General features: G+C 36.4%; 1 protein-coding gene across 4 annotated transcripts in view; it reads right to left on the reverse strand.

Annotated features, from left to right (window-relative positions):
- Positions 1-7,227: 7,227 nt before the first annotated feature.
- LOC105233308 (transcription factor Sp9) overlaps positions 7,228-19,678 on the reverse strand; it is a 75,908-nt gene continuing 63,457 nt past the window's right edge. For 3 of the 4 annotated variants that reach the window (XM_011215348.4, XM_049454476.1, XM_049454477.1), the window contains exons 2-3: positions 10,170-10,483; positions 7,228-10,057 (exon numbers count right to left, since the gene is read on the reverse strand). In XM_011215348.4, coding sequence (XP_011213650.2) covers positions 8,650-10,057; positions 10,170-10,483 — 1,722 coding nt within the window. In that variant the 3' untranslated portion in view covers positions 7,228-8,649. The remainder of the gene's footprint in view (positions 10,058-10,169; positions 10,484-19,678) is intronic. The other variant, XM_011215349.4, reaches the window with a different exon arrangement.

Raw genomic sequence — 19,678 nt, forward strand, 5'->3', positions numbered from 1 at the left:
TCAACAACAGTGTTTCGCTGAACAGAAGGATGTCCTGAAAATGATTAAGCACTTGGGAGCTGTGAATAACCTAAGCATCGCTAAGTGGTTAAATATGCGCGGGTGCAAGACATTTCATTCAAAACTGGCACATATGTATGCATATGTATTTATGTATGTATGAACGTATTTTGTTATCTCAATCTCGGCATTTGGCTTCTCAGCTATGCGGCGCTTCGACTGGTCGCACTTCAACACTTTTGTGGAATTTTTTAATGGGCTTTACTGGTATTTTCATGTTCACACATTGCTTTCATTAAGGAAATGTGTAAAATTTCATGTACATTTGTATGTACGTACAAATATGTGCGGCACTTCGACTGTGGCTTGGATTTGTCCTACTCATGTGATTCTTTTTATGGTTCCCTCTGATTTTATTTATCACTTGTTGTGGGATTTGTTGTTTTTAGAGTTTGTGTGACGTGATTATTTATGTTTATCGCGCGTTAAACGCACCATTATCGTCATAATAATCGTAATTAAAAACAACTAATTTATTGTCGTGATTTATGCATATTCATACATACATATATACAAATTCTCCGAGAGTTGTCTTCATAGCTGGCGTAATAATTCATTGTAACAGATGCGAGGGAATATCAAAATTTCAGAGATGCTTATTTAAATAAAAATAAAAACGGAAAATGAATGCAGAACAATAATAAACGAAAAAAAACATAATAATAAAAAAATTGAAATATGACATACCTATCCTCGGACGGAGCGTATTGTAAATAATCTTAAAAATCGTAAGTATGCCTATAAGGACTGTGAAATATTTAAAGATTCCTGAAACATTACGTACATAAGCTTAAAGGCAACTTATTTACCAGACGGAAACTAAATACTAAAGCAGAGCAAACTATCTATGGTGACAGGTGGGGTACGAGTATTACAAGGCTCCGTCTAGGTCCATTACTATGAAATGTGTTGTAAGATGCGATTTTATGATTACTACTGCCAAAGAAATATATTACAAGAAAAAACGTTAACTTCGGCTGCACCGAACCTAATATTCCCTTCACAGGTGCATTTATTTTAATCTGTGCCAACTTGTGTCAAATGTGAAAGTTTTCCATACAAGAACTTGATTCCAATCGTTCAGTTTTTATAGCAGCTATATCTTATAGTGGTCCGATATCGGCAATTCCGACAAATGAGCAGCTTCTTAAAGAGAAAATGACATTTGCAAAATTTCAAAACGATATCTTAAAAGCAGAGTGACTAGTTCGTATATATATAGACAGATGGACAGACGGACGGACAGACAGACAGACGGACATGGCTAAATCGACTCAGCTCAACATACTGATCATTAATATACATATATACTTTATAGGGTCTCCGGCGCTTTCTTCTGGGTGTTACAAACTTAGTGACAAACTTAATATACCCTGTTCAGGGTATAAATATATTATATGAAATAATTGGCTATGCGACCGACATTGCTGTAAGGATCGTAGCTAAAGAACTTTTTCAAAAACAGAACATATAAAATGAGGCCATGGCCAAAAATTAAAGACTGGCTTACGAAAACTAAGCTGCAGCTTACAGTTAATATTTGGGCCCTGCGTCAAAAAAAAATGAGTCAATAAGGTAAAAGCCGTGTGCAAGTTATGCGCCCTTAGGGTTGCTATCACATTGGTCTGAAGAAACATTTATCGTCCATCTTGGTCCTGAGAAGTAGTGCTTAACGGCGTTTTCGCAGGTTCGCATACAAACTACAGCAGCAGGAGTAAAAAGTTTACTACGTAGGCATACGTAATCTCATACTGTCTGGGCGTGGTTCCGACAGAGATGTACTCTAGCGGATATATGAATCCTGTATGCTGCCAGTTTCACCCTGGCAGTATCTTTTTAAGGTTCCCCTTTCAGAAAAAAATATAAATAAATAAAATAAAAGACATCCAATGTGAAGTAAAGCTGAAAATTGTATATAAGCTAGCCACGAAGCTTGTAACACTCCGAAGAAAACCTTACAGTGTCTATGAAGTGTAGTATATGTATATGTACATGTGTATATAAATGATGAGCGTAATGAGCTGAGTCGATTTAGATATGTCGATCTGTCTATCCGTTTGTCTATCCGTCTGTGTATCTAGTTTCTTAGTTTTTGATATATCAAACTAAAATTGTTTACATTTTTCCCCCAAGAGACTGCTCTTGTCAGAACCGCAGATATCAGACCACAATATAGCTGTCGTACACACTTATCGATGAGGCAGTGCTACAGACTTCAAACAATATGTTCCGATCGCACCACTACAGCATATAATTATATTCAAACTGATCGATCAAAATCAAAATACATTTCTTTATACCCTTTTTTGGTGCAGCTGAAGTTAAAGTATTTGCTTGTTTTTACTAAAATATGGCATAATATGTTCCTGTATAAACAAAAACAAGAACTTCGAAATTCAATGTCGGGTATATGAAAAAAAATTAACCAGAGATAGAAATATTTATATTATATTAGCTCTTTGACGGCTAGACCAAAATCTAGACCGAACTCATTAATATTTTTATTATTATATAAAGTTACCCACTTGATTTCAGCAAGCTTTAATTTTTTTCAGTATAAAGTCAATCATTGGAAATGAGGTCCTGAATTGCGGCATTTGTTGGTTTTGAATACTACCGTGTAATTACTGAGAATACCACAACTTGAACAGAGGAAGGTAAGTAAGTAACATACATATTTTAAAGTGAAGCTGATGGAATCAACATAGATCATATTACTAAACTGACTCAGGGCACAGAATATTTTATATCTTCACAACGCTATTTATTGTTTGTTACGCTCGAAATGTTTGTCTGAAGAAAAAAAATGTTGAAACGAGTTAATTCAATTCTACAAGGATCAATGATTAATATTTCATTATATTATGAACCATTCCATATATTAACTAGAAATGTCAGTTCGCTTTATTGAAACATATTTTTCATTATGCGTGGTGTATTTCATATGCATATAGGCTACGGGAGGGTCAAAATATGAAAACACCAAATTAAATTATGCTGAAAAACCCTAGTCGCTTAATTACATTAGAATATTTTAACTTAGATATTGACCAATATTGACGGAATAATGTCGTCCGGAGCAAAAGTAAATAGGCTTGTTCCTTACGTATATATATTCCCTTTATCTATGTTGTTTAATAAATACTTTTTTGTTGGTAAATTTTATTAAAATACAATTAACTAAATTCCTAAATTTTCCATCAAAAAAACTAAACTCGCCAATTCAACTTTATTAAATCACCAAGCACAAACCAAATGCTTACATATGTATATATGTATTCGCAACACTCTATACAAATTGTGTACCATCTAATTCATTCAAATATATTCAATTTGCAATCTGTTCATCGTTTCAAATACAAATCACCGATAAATGTACAACAAATCCGCGTTAATAAAATTTAAATCACTTCATACCCCAAACATCGAACAACAACAACAATATGTATTACAGGGATTATGTAAAAGCAGCATCATACCCTCATTGACTCATTCACTTTATAACTGTTAAGCCACTGGTGGCTCAATAGAGTTTAAAAACATTAAATAAACTGCCGCAATCACCATCAACAATGCTCCCCCGCAACCGAAGGCAAAAAACGTTAACGTTTCGACTCATTTTCCATGCACCCTCAAGTCCTACACATCCTGCATGACGACAACACATCCTCGTCGTGCCACAGCAAGATATGAAAGCATCTGTTGTATGCTGGAGAGTGGAAGTTTTTTCAAAGCTATTAGAGATTGTTTAATGCGACTTGAACCAAAACATATTTTATGGATATGACCCCATCCATGCCACTCAGATGTTCCTTTGTGTCGTTGTATGTTATAGGCATGGCATTTTCAAGTGCAATTTCGCCGTTATCCTGTTTAACTTGTTGTTGTCTAGCCATAACTGTTTTCATTACTGTTTTCCTTGTTACAGACTGTTCTATGTTGTTTTTGTTGTAAACGAATTTCATTTACCACCCACATTGCCAAATATTTAGACGTGATTCTGCAGCCCCTCACTGTTGTTTTTGCGGCCGACGTTGTGACGCAAGGGGAATAACGAATTTATTTATTTCGGTATTTTTATTGAGTAATAGTGGGTGGCAAATGGGTGGTGATATTGACTTTTGCAGGTTGGGATTTTTTTTCTAACTCCCCCTCGTCTCCACAGTCCCACTGAAATGTTTGCACATTTAAATGTCGTTAATGGCGGGCGAAACTGCCTTTTTGGGCAGGGCCAACATTTAAGCGGCATTTATTGCTTTCGTGGAGGGCTGGCTGCGAGAAGTGTAAAGGATCATTGAGCAGTTATTGAAATTAATTGGAAATTATTCTCATAGTCAGCGGTCTAATGAGTTCGAATCAATTAGAAATAATTGCTTTTATAGAGAAGTTCAATATTTTAAATAGCCATTTTATAGAATTTCACTTTTATTTCAATTAAATATAAAATAGTTTCGTGAGTGGCAATATGGACTTTCTATGAACGAAATGTTAGTGGTATGAACACTGCTAAAAGCTATTTTAACTATTAATTACATTTTTATCTACAAATGCAATTTTCAATTAAATAAATACAAAACATTTTAAGAATTAACTTCGAAATGAATGGAAGTCAAACTATTCGGTACCTATAATTCTTGTGTATAATACAGTCTGTCAAGTAAGAGCGTCGTCGTGTTAATTTATAAAAAAAAACTATTTTATGAAGCTTTCATATTTATATATAAATTGTACACATTACAAACAATGATGCAATTTGGTCAATAATAAGTCCAGTCACCACCGGCGTCGATAATTGCCTGGCATCTCCGAGGCATGCTTTCTACTAATTTGACGGTGTATTCTAGTAGTAAGGATCTCCAGATCCGACGAATTTCGTAAGACAATTGCTTCAAAGTGTATGTGAGTCTTCCACGAAGCTTCTGTTTAATATATGCCCATACATTTTCAATAGGGTTTGAATCGGGCGACTGCGACGGCCAATCCAATGTAACGATGCCAGATTGAGTTTTCCACTGAGTACAGAGCTTGCTGTGGTTTTAGGATCGTTGTCCTCCTGCAGAATATAATCTTCATTTTTTCTGATGAACCATCGTTTGGTAGATGGCAGTAAAGCCATTTTGTAAATTTTTATCATTTTCTCAGTATTTAGGTTGTCAGTAAAGAGGTACAAAGTGCCGAATCCCTGCTTTGAGAAGCAGCCCCAAAAATGCACCTTTATTCCATGTTTTACGGCCCACTGAACAAGCCCATTGATGAAAGTTGACCAGGCTCGCGTGAGAACAGAACGTGCCCATATAGAACATTCATCAGTAAAAGTGACATTTTCAAAATCTCTAACAATATTCTCATGGGGCCAAGCGAGTCGCTTTGTCACAAGTGTTTCAGTCAACAGAGGCTTATTCATTGTGTTGCGCCATTTCAGATCATGAGTATGAAGAAGGGTTCGGATAGTTTCGTAGGATATATCTAAACCTTTTGCCATTAATTTTCCTTGTCTTGCCGCAGTGTTAAAGCAAGATTCCGCGAAAACAGATTCACTATTCTTTTTTCATCTTTTTTGTTCACTTTTCCTATCGAACCACGTTCTGGTAAATCATCGACATTTTTAGCCACTTTATATCGCTGTATTCACTTCTTTCGACTTTCTTATATATTTAGCAAATGCTGATTGCGATATTTTGAGAGCTTTCGGGTGGATGCAAAGGAACGCAGCTTCGTAGCGCGACGCGTTTTACGTTTACGTGATTATCTTTCAAAAGATCAACAACAACTAAACCTTTGTTGACAATGCATCAAGTACAAAGCTTCCCTCTATCGGCTCGCGAAGGAATTAGAGCGAAATCTTTCGACCATAAATCATCCGCAGAACCTTTCTCTCTAACACTCGCAAGGCCAACTTATCATATAGCAGGACGGGAATAATAAAGTAGATTGGTCTTAGTTTGTCGGGAGAGGATTTTATTTTCAAATTCGTACTCAGTTGATAGTAGGACCTGTTGGCAAGAGTGACTCTGCGTTGGATTTTAAAGGTTATATTGTTGTTAGTATTCATACTGATTCCATGATACTGCACACTCTTATAGAAGATTGTACCTTCTCTATTTAGCTCTGCAGCTCTTTATTATTTTCTCTACCAATCCATTAAAGAAGTCACACGAAAGGGAGTCTCCTTGTCTGACACCTCGCTAGGTATCGAAGTGCTTGGAGAGATCCTTCCTAATCCTGACGAAGCTTTTAGTGTTGCTTAACGTCAGTTTACACTACACAGCCGTATTTTCTTTGCGGGGATATCTTATGGTCCCAGATATTCACCACACTCTATGGTATGTGACTTTTGCCATTTTATGTAAAGTCAGTAAGGCTGTAATAAGAATTATACGTTTACTAGGTTTTGTTGCTATCTAAGTTTCTCTTTCTGTCAAGTACCTTGATACAGACAGATTTTAGTTGGTGTAATCGAATATTTCAGTGCACTTTTGTAGGGCAAGTTTTGAAGTGATCAACCAATTAGGATGCGACTTTTTAATTCATGAGGCATGGAAGTCCATTAGGGCAACTCTATACTTACAATGTAAGTAGACGACGATGGTCTGATTCATTAGTTGCGAAATCGAGTGATTGTTGCATATGGCGCAGCAGTTTGTAGCTTAATTCTAACAATCCAATAAGTAGTCGCGATGTTAGACATGTACCTTTGCATGGTGGAGAAGTTAAATAAGACCATTTGCTGCCATTTGGAAAGGAATCACTCCAATACATATGGATCACAGTTTGTAACGTCCACTATTTTGAATCATCCATGGTATCTGGTGTATAACAGACGATCCATTTGAGTAAAAAGATATCACTCCAAGCTTTCTGATGCCCAAAATTTCGTGCATAATATAAAAACTCCTGTCTTTTTAGTCGCCAACTTCAATAAGTGAAAAGCGACATATAGTTTTATAAAACGCTATGAACTCACTTGATTTTAATAAAAATGTTGTAACAAAAACTTTTCAAATTTATTACCAGTGAATGTGTAAAAAAAAGCTTAAAATCGATATAAAATATTGCACCTTACATCCCATTAACCAAAGCAACTGGTTATCAGCGAACGCCATCCTTCCTATTCACTACACCAAGTTCACCTTACTGCCTTCATAGACTAATACAAAAACACAGTAATTACTTAAAATGTCGATGCGCACATTTATTTGTAATAATCATAATAATATTAATATTTTTTGCAATATTTAAAAGTATTTTACAAACATCTCATGCAACTTTGCAACTCCGAAAGCATCGTAGTGGTGCACAGAGTTAGGCACAGTAGAACTAATGAATCCTTCTATGCAAAATCTAACGCCAAAATCGACGAATGCTTTTAATATTACAAAGCTGTACTACTTGACTGCTCATTCACCATATTTTATTTTCATAAAATTAATACTTTTGTTTTAGTTTCGAATGCCATAAAATTAGAAAGTAGTATTTTGGTCTTTAAAGTAAGCAAGCTAGAATTTTTAAATTTACATATTAAATATATTTAGTATTTGTTTAGTTGCAGTTGCACTTTGTCATTACATAGATTTTACTTTATTTATATATTTAAGGTTTTTTAGCTAAAAATCAACAATATTTATTAAATTTATTTTCTTAAGATTCTTTAGTTTTAGTTTTATTCAAAAACTAGCTATGCACTAAGGTTAAAATATGTTCATTTGTATTTGTATTTATGTGCAAAGTATTTCTTCTATATTATTTGTTTATGTTTTTTTTTTTTTTTTGTTTTGTTTATAAATAGGGTATAGCAAGATATTTATTTGATTAGTTTAGCAAATAAAGCCCATCACTAAATTATAATTTGACTTTTAACTGTGATTTCGTTTTATTTAAAAGTTCCTTAACACTCGTACATATGATCAAAAGGAGCAGAAGCAAATTCCAAACAAAGGGTGACTCATATGCTTATAGATTATAGGCTTAGCAGTTGCGTAAGCACATTCTAGCTGAGTTAATGCAACACTTAAATGTTTATTTTCTATCAATTGGACTAGAAATTTTTTTCTATGCATTACCCATTGCAACAAGTGATATTTTTTCGAAATGAATAAGTTTAATTAATTTTTTTATGAAAGATTCTTTCTTGTTTGGTTTTCATTTTGAATATATGTGCTTTTAATTTTTTATAAAATTTTTAAACAATTTATTTCCTTAATGTTTACAACATTGGTCCTTCAGTATAATTCGCAGCTATTTACAAAATTTTCGCCCACTTCATATTTGAAACGAAAAGCATTTCGATATTTATTTTTTGTTTAGTTGTACATAGAGTTAAGCATTTTTGATTGTTTTACTATATACGATATTTTTAACAACACATTGTTACAAGCATTATTTATAATAGAGTTTGTATACCAACATGTTTCGGCTTAACCCTTACTTAACCACTTCTTCCCTTCAAAGATTATGCCTTCCTTCGCAAATTCGACCTTCATTCGTTTTTTATGTCACCCTCACTCCACGCATTAGTTGTCGCATTAGTAGACCGTTGGACCCATTCCGAGCGCCACCTCAATTGGTGAACAGAAAGGGTCCCAATGACCCTCAAACCATTGGTGGTTTAATATCCACCAAAGTGCTGTGATGATCTAGCCCCGGGCTGGGCGCCGAATTGCCAACCAAATGATGATGGTGATGATGATGCAAGTGAGCATGCGCATGTTGCTGTTGTTGATGATGTTGCAACTGGGCTTGCGCTTGTGCCTGCGCCTGCGCCTGCGCCTGGGCTTGCGCTTGTTGCTGCTGCTGTTGATGATGTTGTTGCTGAGCATGCAGCATTACCGGTGAACCGCCAGACATATTGTGCGGTGATGACAGATGCAAGCCGCCGGCCAATAGTCCACCAGTTGGTGTGGTATTGCCACCGCCGCCTGACTGATGCGAATTGGGCGTGCCGGGATGACTACCATTACCAGTTTGATGTCCGTTGCTACCGCTCAGACCATTTGATTCGCCAGATTGGTTGCCAGGCTCCTCCGAATCGCTGCATGACTCCGATGAACCCTTCTTCATGCTGCCACCTTGACCGGTAGCGTTGTGTGTCTTTACATGCTTAGCTAGGTGATCGCTGCGCATAAAGCGTTTGTTGCAGATGGGACAAGCGAACCGCTTTTCGCCCGTGTGCGTGCGCAGATGACGTTGTAGTTCATCGGATCTTGTAAAACGTTTGCCACAGAAAAGCCAATTACAAACGAACGGTCGCTCACCGGTGTGCCAACGCAAATGCGCTTTCAAATGCGACGTCTTGCCGTAGACCTTGCCACACCCAGGTATGTGGCACGAGTGTATATTCTTCTTGCGCAGGTGCACACCAGCTGGTCCCAAGCGCTCAGCTTCCTGGCAATTCGGACAATCGCAAGTGGCGCGGCCTGCATAACGCCGTTGTGAACGTGGCGATGGTGTTGAAGGCGTTGATGCTTGCGGCGAGGCCGCAGTGGAGGCGGCCGACGGTGAACTATGTGGCAGCGAGAAACCACCCACACCTTGACCAGGCAACATACTCTTGTATGTGTCTTGTAGTAGATGTTGGCCCGAGCCTAACAGATGTGCCGTATTGGAAAGCGAATGCGACAGCGCAGAAGAATAGTCTGAGCCGGCGGCTGTGGCGTAGTTGGCCATTGTTGAATGCATGCCAGCGCCACCCATATCTAGCCAACTGCCAGCAGCGCTGTGCATATCCCACCAACCGGAGTTAACGCTTGCTGCCTCGGCCGCTTTATGCGCTGATGCGGTAACCGCATTAAAGGGCCAATCATATGGATGACGTGAATAGACAGAGCCGAATGTAGCGCCCTCCACTTTTCCCAACAAACCCTGATGCATATGGTGATTGTCTGAGACCATGCTGCCACTTGGGCTGCTCGTATTCGGAAAGTAGAGATCGCTACCATAAGCTGAGGGATTGCTGACAGCAGCACATGATGAAGGAATCGGGCGACTGTAAGGATAAATGCTGAAATTATTATCAGTTATAAGTATCGTTGCTCAATTGGTGGTATGTGGTGGAAAAGTGGATAACAGGAGGAAGGTGTGTAGGAATTTGGTACTTTGCAAAAAGCGCTTACCTAGCGGTGATGTTGACCATTGTGTTGATGCTGGACGACGGCAGACTGCGTGAGGCGGCAGCCGATGAGACGCCGCTCAAACCCAAATTGCTACTCGACGAACCCGAACCCGATGACGACGAAGCGGAAGAGATGGTACATGGTGAGTGCTGACCGCCAGCAGTACTACTCGTTGGTGAAGTGGGACTTTTCTTCCACGGATGGAAACCTTTTCCCACAGCTGCATCGGCAAGCGGCGGTGGAGATTTGCTAGACAATTTATTGCATTGTGCAGCCAACATTGCTAGCGGTGTGCCACGCAGACTAGGATGATCCTACAGCGAAATTAAAAAATAAATTAATATTTTTATGAAAAAACTTAAAATCTATTTTAAATTAATTGAAAAGCATAAGCAAGCAATAGTTTAATCCTAACGGCAAACAAACAACGGTTAAAATCAACCTTTTGCGGTAAGCGCAATCGAAAGACAAATTGTTGTAGAAGCGTGAGAATATTCCACGAAGTACAAACCAATTTCAAACTGATCTGAATACAAATTGGATATGTTCAATAACAAAAAAATCTGCACAAGGATGGTCACACACGGTGCTTCGACAAGAACTCCAAGTTAAAATAAATAAATTTTGATTTGTTCACTAAATCTAATTTGATTGCTACGCCAACTCAATTTCCTCTCGCAAACATATGACTACTACAAACAACAAATCTAACCTACGTAGTAGCAAATCCTCATCACGCAGCTGCCCCACCAATTATCCATTCATACTTCTACACCGATTTTTTGATTTATTCTATTTCAAAACGCCGCCGCATACCAACAACACACCTAACATTTGCGCAGAAAGAGTCTTCGAACAGTCAACAAGAGGAAGTCATTAAGTTCACAAATAGCGTTGAGTTCAAAAAAGAAAAAAAGGAAGAGGAATTACGAGTGAAGATGAGGATATAGATTTTTGACTTCTTTGCCGTGCAGCACTTGCGTAGCGAAACGAATGAACGTAAATCCTGACACTTGTTTAAAATTCTCGGAAAAAGTGTACTTATATTTTATTGGCGCCGAATTAAGTTGCCTTTTTTGTTCAATTTTAATGTCAGGCATCAAAGGTACCAAATTATTTGATGTATGGGTTTTGTAATAATTGCTTTCTCATCATAGTTTTTAATTACACACAAGTTGTTCTATGCTCATTAGAATGTGAGAATGATTGAGGCCCTTTAAATTGAGTGTTTTTTAATTATTTATATGGAGTATTTTAAGTATTTACAATTTTATAATTTATATATTTGTATTATAATATAAGTTTTTACTATTCAGTTATAGAAATTCTTCTTCTTTTTTATTGGCGTAGACCCTGCTTACGACATTATTATCTAATAAAAAAATATTTATAATTTTCACACAAATTATTTACTACTGAATATGAAGAGCTCCGTGCCTAAGCCCAACTTCATGCTGAAAATATTAATGAATATTTGAAGCATCTTGATTTTATCAGCATGGACTAGTTTGATGAAAAAGTGGTCGGTATTAATTAGTTAATATTATATCCTTTCTGCAGTTGGCTACTTGTCATACAAATCGGTTAGAGGAAAGAGAGAGTTATCAATAAAATTAAACGAGTGTATATCTCTTACTATGGTATGATTCAATACCAATATTAAGGGACAACTTCCTACTTTCCTAATAAGATGAATATACACAGTGATTTCTGTTAGTTAAATAGCCTTTATAGTTAATTTTTCAGACATTGAATCCGGTATAAGACTCAAACTATGTACATACATATGCATATAGTCTATACTAATATTACATAGATGAAAATTTTAATTGTTTGTTTTTTAGTTTCATTTGAATAGCTTCGAAACTACTTGACGAATTTGAAAGGCTCCCGTTGGGATTCTTATTCATCCTTGCTAAAACCCCAATATAAATAATTTCAAAAGTTCGTTGTTTAGATCTCATTGTTCCTTGAGGTCCTCCTACAAAAGGTCGGGTGGCAAATGGAGTGGTCTGCTAGTATTAAATAATTTGTTATTAAAAGTGAGAAAAATCGGTCTACAATTTTATCTAAAGAGAAATGCATATAGCGAGCAGCAGTTTTTCGGAAAATTATAATGCCGTTTTCTAATCATCTAATCACATGATTCAATTATCAATATTTGGCCTTTTCAATGAAAATAAGAAGTCGATCAAATATTGCGCTATTGCTTTCAGCATTAAAACTGCTTTTATTTTATAAAATAATATCTTCTTCTTTACTGGCGTAGAAACCGCTTACGCTACATAATATACCGAAGAAAAAAAAACAAATAATATGAGCACATGTCTAAATATGTAGCTTTGCTTACACTAACAGACATGTTCAGTGCCGCACACAAAATTATATGCATTTTAAACATTTATGCATTTATTAGTAGCATTGCAGTTTATATAAAATAATTGAAAGTTGTCTTGCAGCAAAACCAGATTATGCAAGTCGATAGCGCAGCGGCAAATTTTTCAGTTGCATTGAACAAGAAAATTTCCATATGCAGTTATGGGCAGAATAATAAGATTACTTTTTGGAAGTGTGCATTTATTTATTATGACTCTTTGGGATCTTTGCTCGAGGTATTATTATCAGAAAAAGATTCTTTCTGAAGTTTAGTTGTATATTTCATACCCATATTTTCGGTCAAACATGAACTATAAATACTGGGACCTGCATATTCGGTCTCTAGGAACTTGAATAGTTTTTGCTGGATTTCGAAAATTTTTGGTCATAAGGTGGCATACTCTAAAGGCTTTATTCGTAATAGGTTTTATTCCGTTATTTTAAATTTTTATGGATTTGTGTACTTGAAAGTGAAAGAATCAAATGGAATTAAAAATGGTGCTATATTTAAGTAGGCGTGGTTGTAGTCCGATTTCGTATTGTGACGTAGGAATGTAACAAGAATGCCGCGAACTATATTTAGTCTAAATCGTCGGGCGGGTCCTGAGATATAAGATTTCACCAAACAAGTTTTAGAGATATGGGGGGGATTTTACGATGTCATAGACCGACGATCACATGGATTTCAACTCGTCTCGTCGAAATTGTTTCCTCTTAACCTTAGGCGTTCGCAAAACGTGGCAAAGCTAACTTATTCACATAGAAGAGTCTACAAAACGTCGTGGGAAAATGTTCTTTGATCAGACGAAAATAAAATAAATTAGTAAAAATTATGGAGAAATATTTGTCGGATCATCAAAATTTTTTTTTTTTTTCAAACTGGAGTGGTTGGAGGTGTATCTCCTGGCATAGCGATGGTTCTATATTTGATATTAACGAAAATAAGGATAATTACCAGTACGTCCAACTACTTGAGGAGTTTACGTAACCTTTTTCTGAGTGGAAAATGCCCTTAAAATGAATATATCAACCTCTGAATATTACAAAATCTGTTTTGGTGTTAAAGACCAATGAAATTCGAATACGGTCAAATAATTTGATTTTTACAAATTATGTGAAAAACTCGTTTTTGAAGCAAAGTTTACTTTACATACATATGTCTGTAATGAAGCCGAATGAAATATAAAATTTTAATTAATTTCTTTTAAAGTTATTTTTGTTATTGTGAATGGTTAACCCTATCATTTTGCTCATAACTGTATAACCAATTAGTAATTAATAATGTGTCAAGAGTAAATTCCGCCATTTCAGTTGCTCGACTATTAACCCGAAATTAAAACGGTTTATAAATGACAAAATTGTCTAAATAAATCAAAATTGTTGAAACGTTTGCGCAGGCACACATTCATTAAATACGCCACTTAATACGTATGTATTTCCTCCTTCGTGGTATCCGTATAAATTACGAATAACCGCAATGCCAACCACGAAATTACAAAGCAACGCAAAGTACGCTGCATCGCATGCAACAAGGCAACAAAGCAACATCATTTAGACATTTGCAACATGCGCTAACGGTCAACGGTGGCAGGCGCGAAATTGCGATCGCAATTGCATTTATTTTAATTCGGCAACAACGGTTCAAGTTCACCTTAACGGGAAAATTGCTAACTACTGACTGCTGCCTGACTAGTCTTCTTCTGCCGGTTGAGCATTTGATTATTGGGTAATTGCATTAATTGCAATTACTACCGCACCAACAACAACAGCGGCGAACAAGTGAAGATCTGCCGCACAGTAGTCGCGCGCTTTTCATTGGCCCAAAGTCGGCAATGCCAATTGGCAATTCTTTTGCCATGCTCGCTACCTGCCGCAGCAAACAAGAAAACGAAAAAGATAGATTTGGAAGCCAGCCACAATTTTCAGCTACTGCATTGCGCCGAAAACAAAAAACCCGCAGATTAAAAGCACTGAAAATAAAATGCTTTGGAAATTAACATCTTCACTTCTGCACCCCCTTCCATGGCGGCTGACACGTTCCTACTTGCTCGCTGCAATTGAGCAAGTTCAGCAACATGCAGCGTACAGTCTGACTACGTAGATTGGCAATTGCCTGATAATAATTTACTTGCAAAAGAGAAGAAATTTGTAGAACTACGCCACTGGAATAGTGAAATTTTGGCGGAAGCTACTATTTTGTAGATAATTGCGTGTTACGTCTGAGCGGCGGCGCATACTGCGTCAAGTTGCTGCAATATACAGCAGAAATCTCAACTGAATCGCAGTTAGGAAATTTCGCTTTTCACAGTTCCCTTCCACAGTGCTTGCCTTCTTGTGCTGCCCGTAATCTCGGTGTTACCTTATTGCTTCTATCAAAGCCTTTTTCTTATTCCAGACAAAATGAGTAAAAGAATTCAGTTAAATTAAAAGAAATTGCCCACGTTTAGACGCACAATTTTCAAGGCAATTCAACTTGTTGGGCATACATACTTGCGCACCATTTTCAATGGAGTATGCTGTGGGCGCTCGCTCACGTGCGCCTAACACCAATTACGAACTCTTACTATATTCAACGTAACTACGTAACTACTTTTACGAATACACGACGAATGCAGTGTGTATGTGTGTGAGTGGTATGTACCAACCCACCAACTTAACAAACCACTTGCTGGTATATCTCGAATAGCTGGTATCAAGGTGAACCAGAGAGGCTTGACTTGTATCGTTAACCCACAATTCTCCCAACGTAATGGCTATGAATTTAATGAAATAAGTTACTACACTGCGAAAAAGTGGACGAGGAGATCAGTGATCACTACTGATATTTAATTTGTTCTGCCAGTACTCAAGAACGTATGGACAATGTGTCAAAGATTTTCTGGTTCCATGGCATCAGAAAAATTGATCATGAAAGGCCGAAATGGTATATACGAAACTCTGAAATTAAATCATAAGTTGTGATATATACTATATGTATGTACGGTATATAGAAAAACTTTGCTGTCTGTAGCTATGTATATCTCGACTTTATGTTATGTTTGGAAGAGAAGGAACCAGAATAATTATACTTCAGCTGGAAAATCTGAGTTAAGGAATATGCAAAGCATATACAATGCCTGTCTTTCACGGGGTTACACAAGTTTCCTCTCGTAAAAAACAGCCTTTTTAACAAATTTTTTCTCATATAAAAAACTAAATATTTTATAAATTTTTTTTTTGTTACAAACATACACTATTAGCAAAAAAATTATAAAATTTTTGGGGAAAAAATATTTTAAACTCGGCCATAGCGACATCATTTCCGGGATCCCTCGGCAAAAATATGCGCCCGCGTTGACAGGATAACTCTTTACAGGATCATCTAAAGTGAAATAATAAATAAAAAATAGAACTTGGACGAAGGAAAAAAACTGAAAATTTAATTTTTACAAAAAAGTTAAAATTTCAGTGAAAACTCCGATTTTTTTTTCAAGTAGTTGTAATCGAAAAAAAAAGTCTTTAAGAATTGTATCTCAAAGACCTATGTAAAACTTCATGAAGATCGGTTGGGTTGATCTCAAGAAATCTTGCCAAACGACTTCAAAAACACAGTTTCGAGAAAAACGCGTTTAAAGTCGACGCCCTTAGCCTAGCCAGCATCGAGCGCACAAGTTCTCAAGGCTGTATATCCCAAACTATTACAAGGATCAACTTAAAAATTTAGGATAATATTCTAAAGGTATTTTAAAATTTAATAAAACAATAAAAAATCAATTTTTTGAAACCCGTAAACCCTTGTAACCACTTAATGAGGCATTGAGATATTATCTTGTATTCGACAACATTAAAATAGAGACGAGATAGATTAGAACACTTCATAATAATAAGCAAGAATAAAGTTCCAACGAAGCTTAATAGCCTTCAGAGATAAAAAAGTTTCCTTACAAAAACTTTAATCGGTCAGTTCATATGGCAAAAATATGCTATAGTGACTGGTTCTGAGTAAATTTTTCCTGTGGAAAATAACCCATGCCAAATTTGATGTAAATGTTTTCCATATAAGCACTTGATACCGATCGAAACTGAATCGATCTGATCCATTTTTTTGGAGATTATACCACTTATGCAATAATTCGTGCCAAGTAAAAAGCTGTCCATACAAGCTCTTCATTTCAGAAAATCTGGTCAAGTGAAAAAGTTTTTCATAACATAAACAGTTTTTATCGCGGTTATTTAGTGCGCCGATCTGAAGTATATTTTCCGAGATACATAGTTCCATTCCCTTAGTCGATAAACCATGCCAAATTTCTTGAAGATATATCGTCAAATGAAAAGTTTTCAAACAAGCACTTCATACCGATCGTTCAGTTTATACACCTACATACCTTCTGTTAAAAAAGGACATTTGTACGTCAATATCTCAAAAACTGAGGGATTAGTTCGCCATATGCATATACTCGTAAACATCGCTCAATCGACTTGGCATGCTATGCTGATCTTTATATTTATATTTATATTATTTCTGTCTGGTCTCTGTCGTATCCCTTTATATTTTATAAACTTCTTAGCAAACTTATTATAACCTGATTAGGTTATAAAGATGATGTATAATCTTTAAAATATATATTTTCTCTTATTTCAAATTAAATTTGTTTAAATTAGAGACGCCCTCAGTAAATTATTGTCGATTTGAAGTCAACTAACGAGGTCATGAAGGCTTTACAACCAATAAATAATATAAATTTTCTCACTGTATAACTTGCAACTACGAAATAAGCAAAGTAAAAATAATTTAGACAACTACCTTATCTTAGCTATTCGCTTGTTTCTCTACTTGTTCAACTCTTTAGGTTGTATATAACAGACCCTGCTGGAAAATTATTAATCCAAGCTTATAGTAAACATAGTTCCTATTACCATAAAAACTACAAAGAATTCATAAATGACTTAGCCTTAATGAAAGAAGTCACATACACATTCTTTACAAACTTCTTTAGCATTTTTAAAGGTTCTAGGAGACGGTATTAGTTTTACACCTTAATAGCAAAAAAATGAAGCAAATTGGAAACATTACAAAATAAAATATTCCTGTCAACACTAGAGAATTTAGCATTAAATATTCTTTCTAATGGTGTTAATTCCTTAGCAAGTAATAAAGAACACCAGTGTTTATTCCCAACACAAAAAGCTCTCCAGAAATTAGGCGCTTGGTTGCCACCTAATTATGTGTTAACACTGCATTTACTCAAGGTGGAATATAAAATATAAATAACCACCTTTATTGAATCTACATTTGGTAGTTACTTTGTATTGAAACAAGCCAAGATTTCTCCGCGGGGCTTACCAAGATCTCATACGGTTGTATACAAGTGCGCAAGTTTTAGCTTAATTGAGGCAATTATGCTGCAGCTGTAATATTGTATTACAAATAAAATAATAAAATCAGTTTTAACATGTGTACACATAAACTTAAGCATTCATAGACCAAAGCATGTTGTGGCACAAAACCGGCAGGCGACTGCACTCATTGAAAAAAATTGCGCCATGCTTCAATTGTCTGTGATTCAATTTGATTAATCGATTAATTGACTTGCGATTTACCGCGAACGAGTTGAAATGCATATGCGCAAGCATGGCTAACGGTTCAAAAGTTAAGTTGTATGTTTGTTGAGTTTCGCTGCACTGCGCTAATTCCCTCTTTTTCGCCTTCGCACACGGCCTGCTATCAAAGCCTTTACCATCATCAACTCACCGGGTAGCCGTCAACAGCAAATCCAAATTGGTTGTGTCTGAAGGAGTGTGTAGCCATGAGTGTGGAAATTGGTCGAAAGTAAGGGCGAGAGAAAGTGGCGCTTGATTCATTTTTAACCATGTTCTTTATACGTTTTGGAGGTATAAACCTTACCCTCCACTGATGTGGCGCCACTCGGACGTCGCTAAACTGTCTGCGCACTAATTTCATTTCATTTAATAACAATGAGCCTATTGTCTAGCAATTTGCCACGGTTTTGCTGCCTACGAAAATTACTTCCAAAAAAATGGTATAATGGCAGCACAACGGCATATTATGCTTGAAAACAAGGTGAGTCCAACAAATCATGCAAGCGCATAGCCACTACTGTGCTATCTCGAAAACATTGCCCACTCACTGTGCGTTCCCGTTGAAGCGGCATGCAAACTGTTTGAAATCGTCCGCACAGCACACATCATCACACCCAAATCAAAGCGGATCAGATCAAAGGTTCGCCCACTCTAGCGGTAACCTCAGCTCAGCAATCGACAACAACAACTATGCTAACTTATCTGGCAATCAACGAGAATCTGATTGTGTGGCGCACTTAAGTGCCACATTGAATTTAGATTTTTCACTTTTTATTGCTCATTAAAATGTCCAACTGCAGCAACAACAACAAGTCATCTCTCCTACCTAATAGGTGAGTACAATGTAGCGTTTATATGTATATGAAATAAACAGGTACCTTTCGTTGCGGCTCTCATGGCTGTCACTTTGACATTTGTTACTACACGATTCTGCGTGCCTCGTTTGTTCTTTGTCCATTTGCATTGTATTTGTTGTTATTTGGGTTGCTGCTGCGCACTAAATCATTAGTTGTGGCACCTGCTGTGAAAATTATGACACCGCCTATTGATGTGCAACTTGTGCCGCTATCTCCAAAAGGTGGCAATCATGCAGCGATACGATGATATGCTTGTGTAACAAGCGTGTATGTAACTATATATGTATATACGTGTATTTAAATACTGATATTTATGTATGTGGCTACATACATACATATACTGATTAGCTTATTGTGTTTACCAATATCTATCATCTGCATTGTCATTTATTGTGGTTCAAGCACTGGTGTGGTGCTATAAGAACCTGATATACAATGCACTCAAAACGCGTAACAAAATATTTATGTGTATAAATACCTGTGTATATAGGCACATGTAAGTTGGTTATATAGGATTTATGTGGATCAGCAGATTTGTTACCTAAGCAGCTTAAAAATATATATTTAACGCTTAAATTTTTTGCCAAAATCATATCTGATAATTTTTTTTGGCAAAAGGTTAATCCACTCAGTCCAGACCCACCCTTAACCTCGATATACATATGTAGTGATTTCGGACTTTCCACCTGACTTTAA

The sequence above is a fragment of the Bactrocera dorsalis genome, chromosome 4 (assembly GCF_023373825.1).
Source record: "Bactrocera dorsalis isolate Fly_Bdor chromosome 4, ASM2337382v1, whole genome shotgun sequence".
Lineage (NCBI taxonomy): Eukaryota > Metazoa > Arthropoda > Insecta > Diptera > Tephritidae > Bactrocera > Bactrocera dorsalis.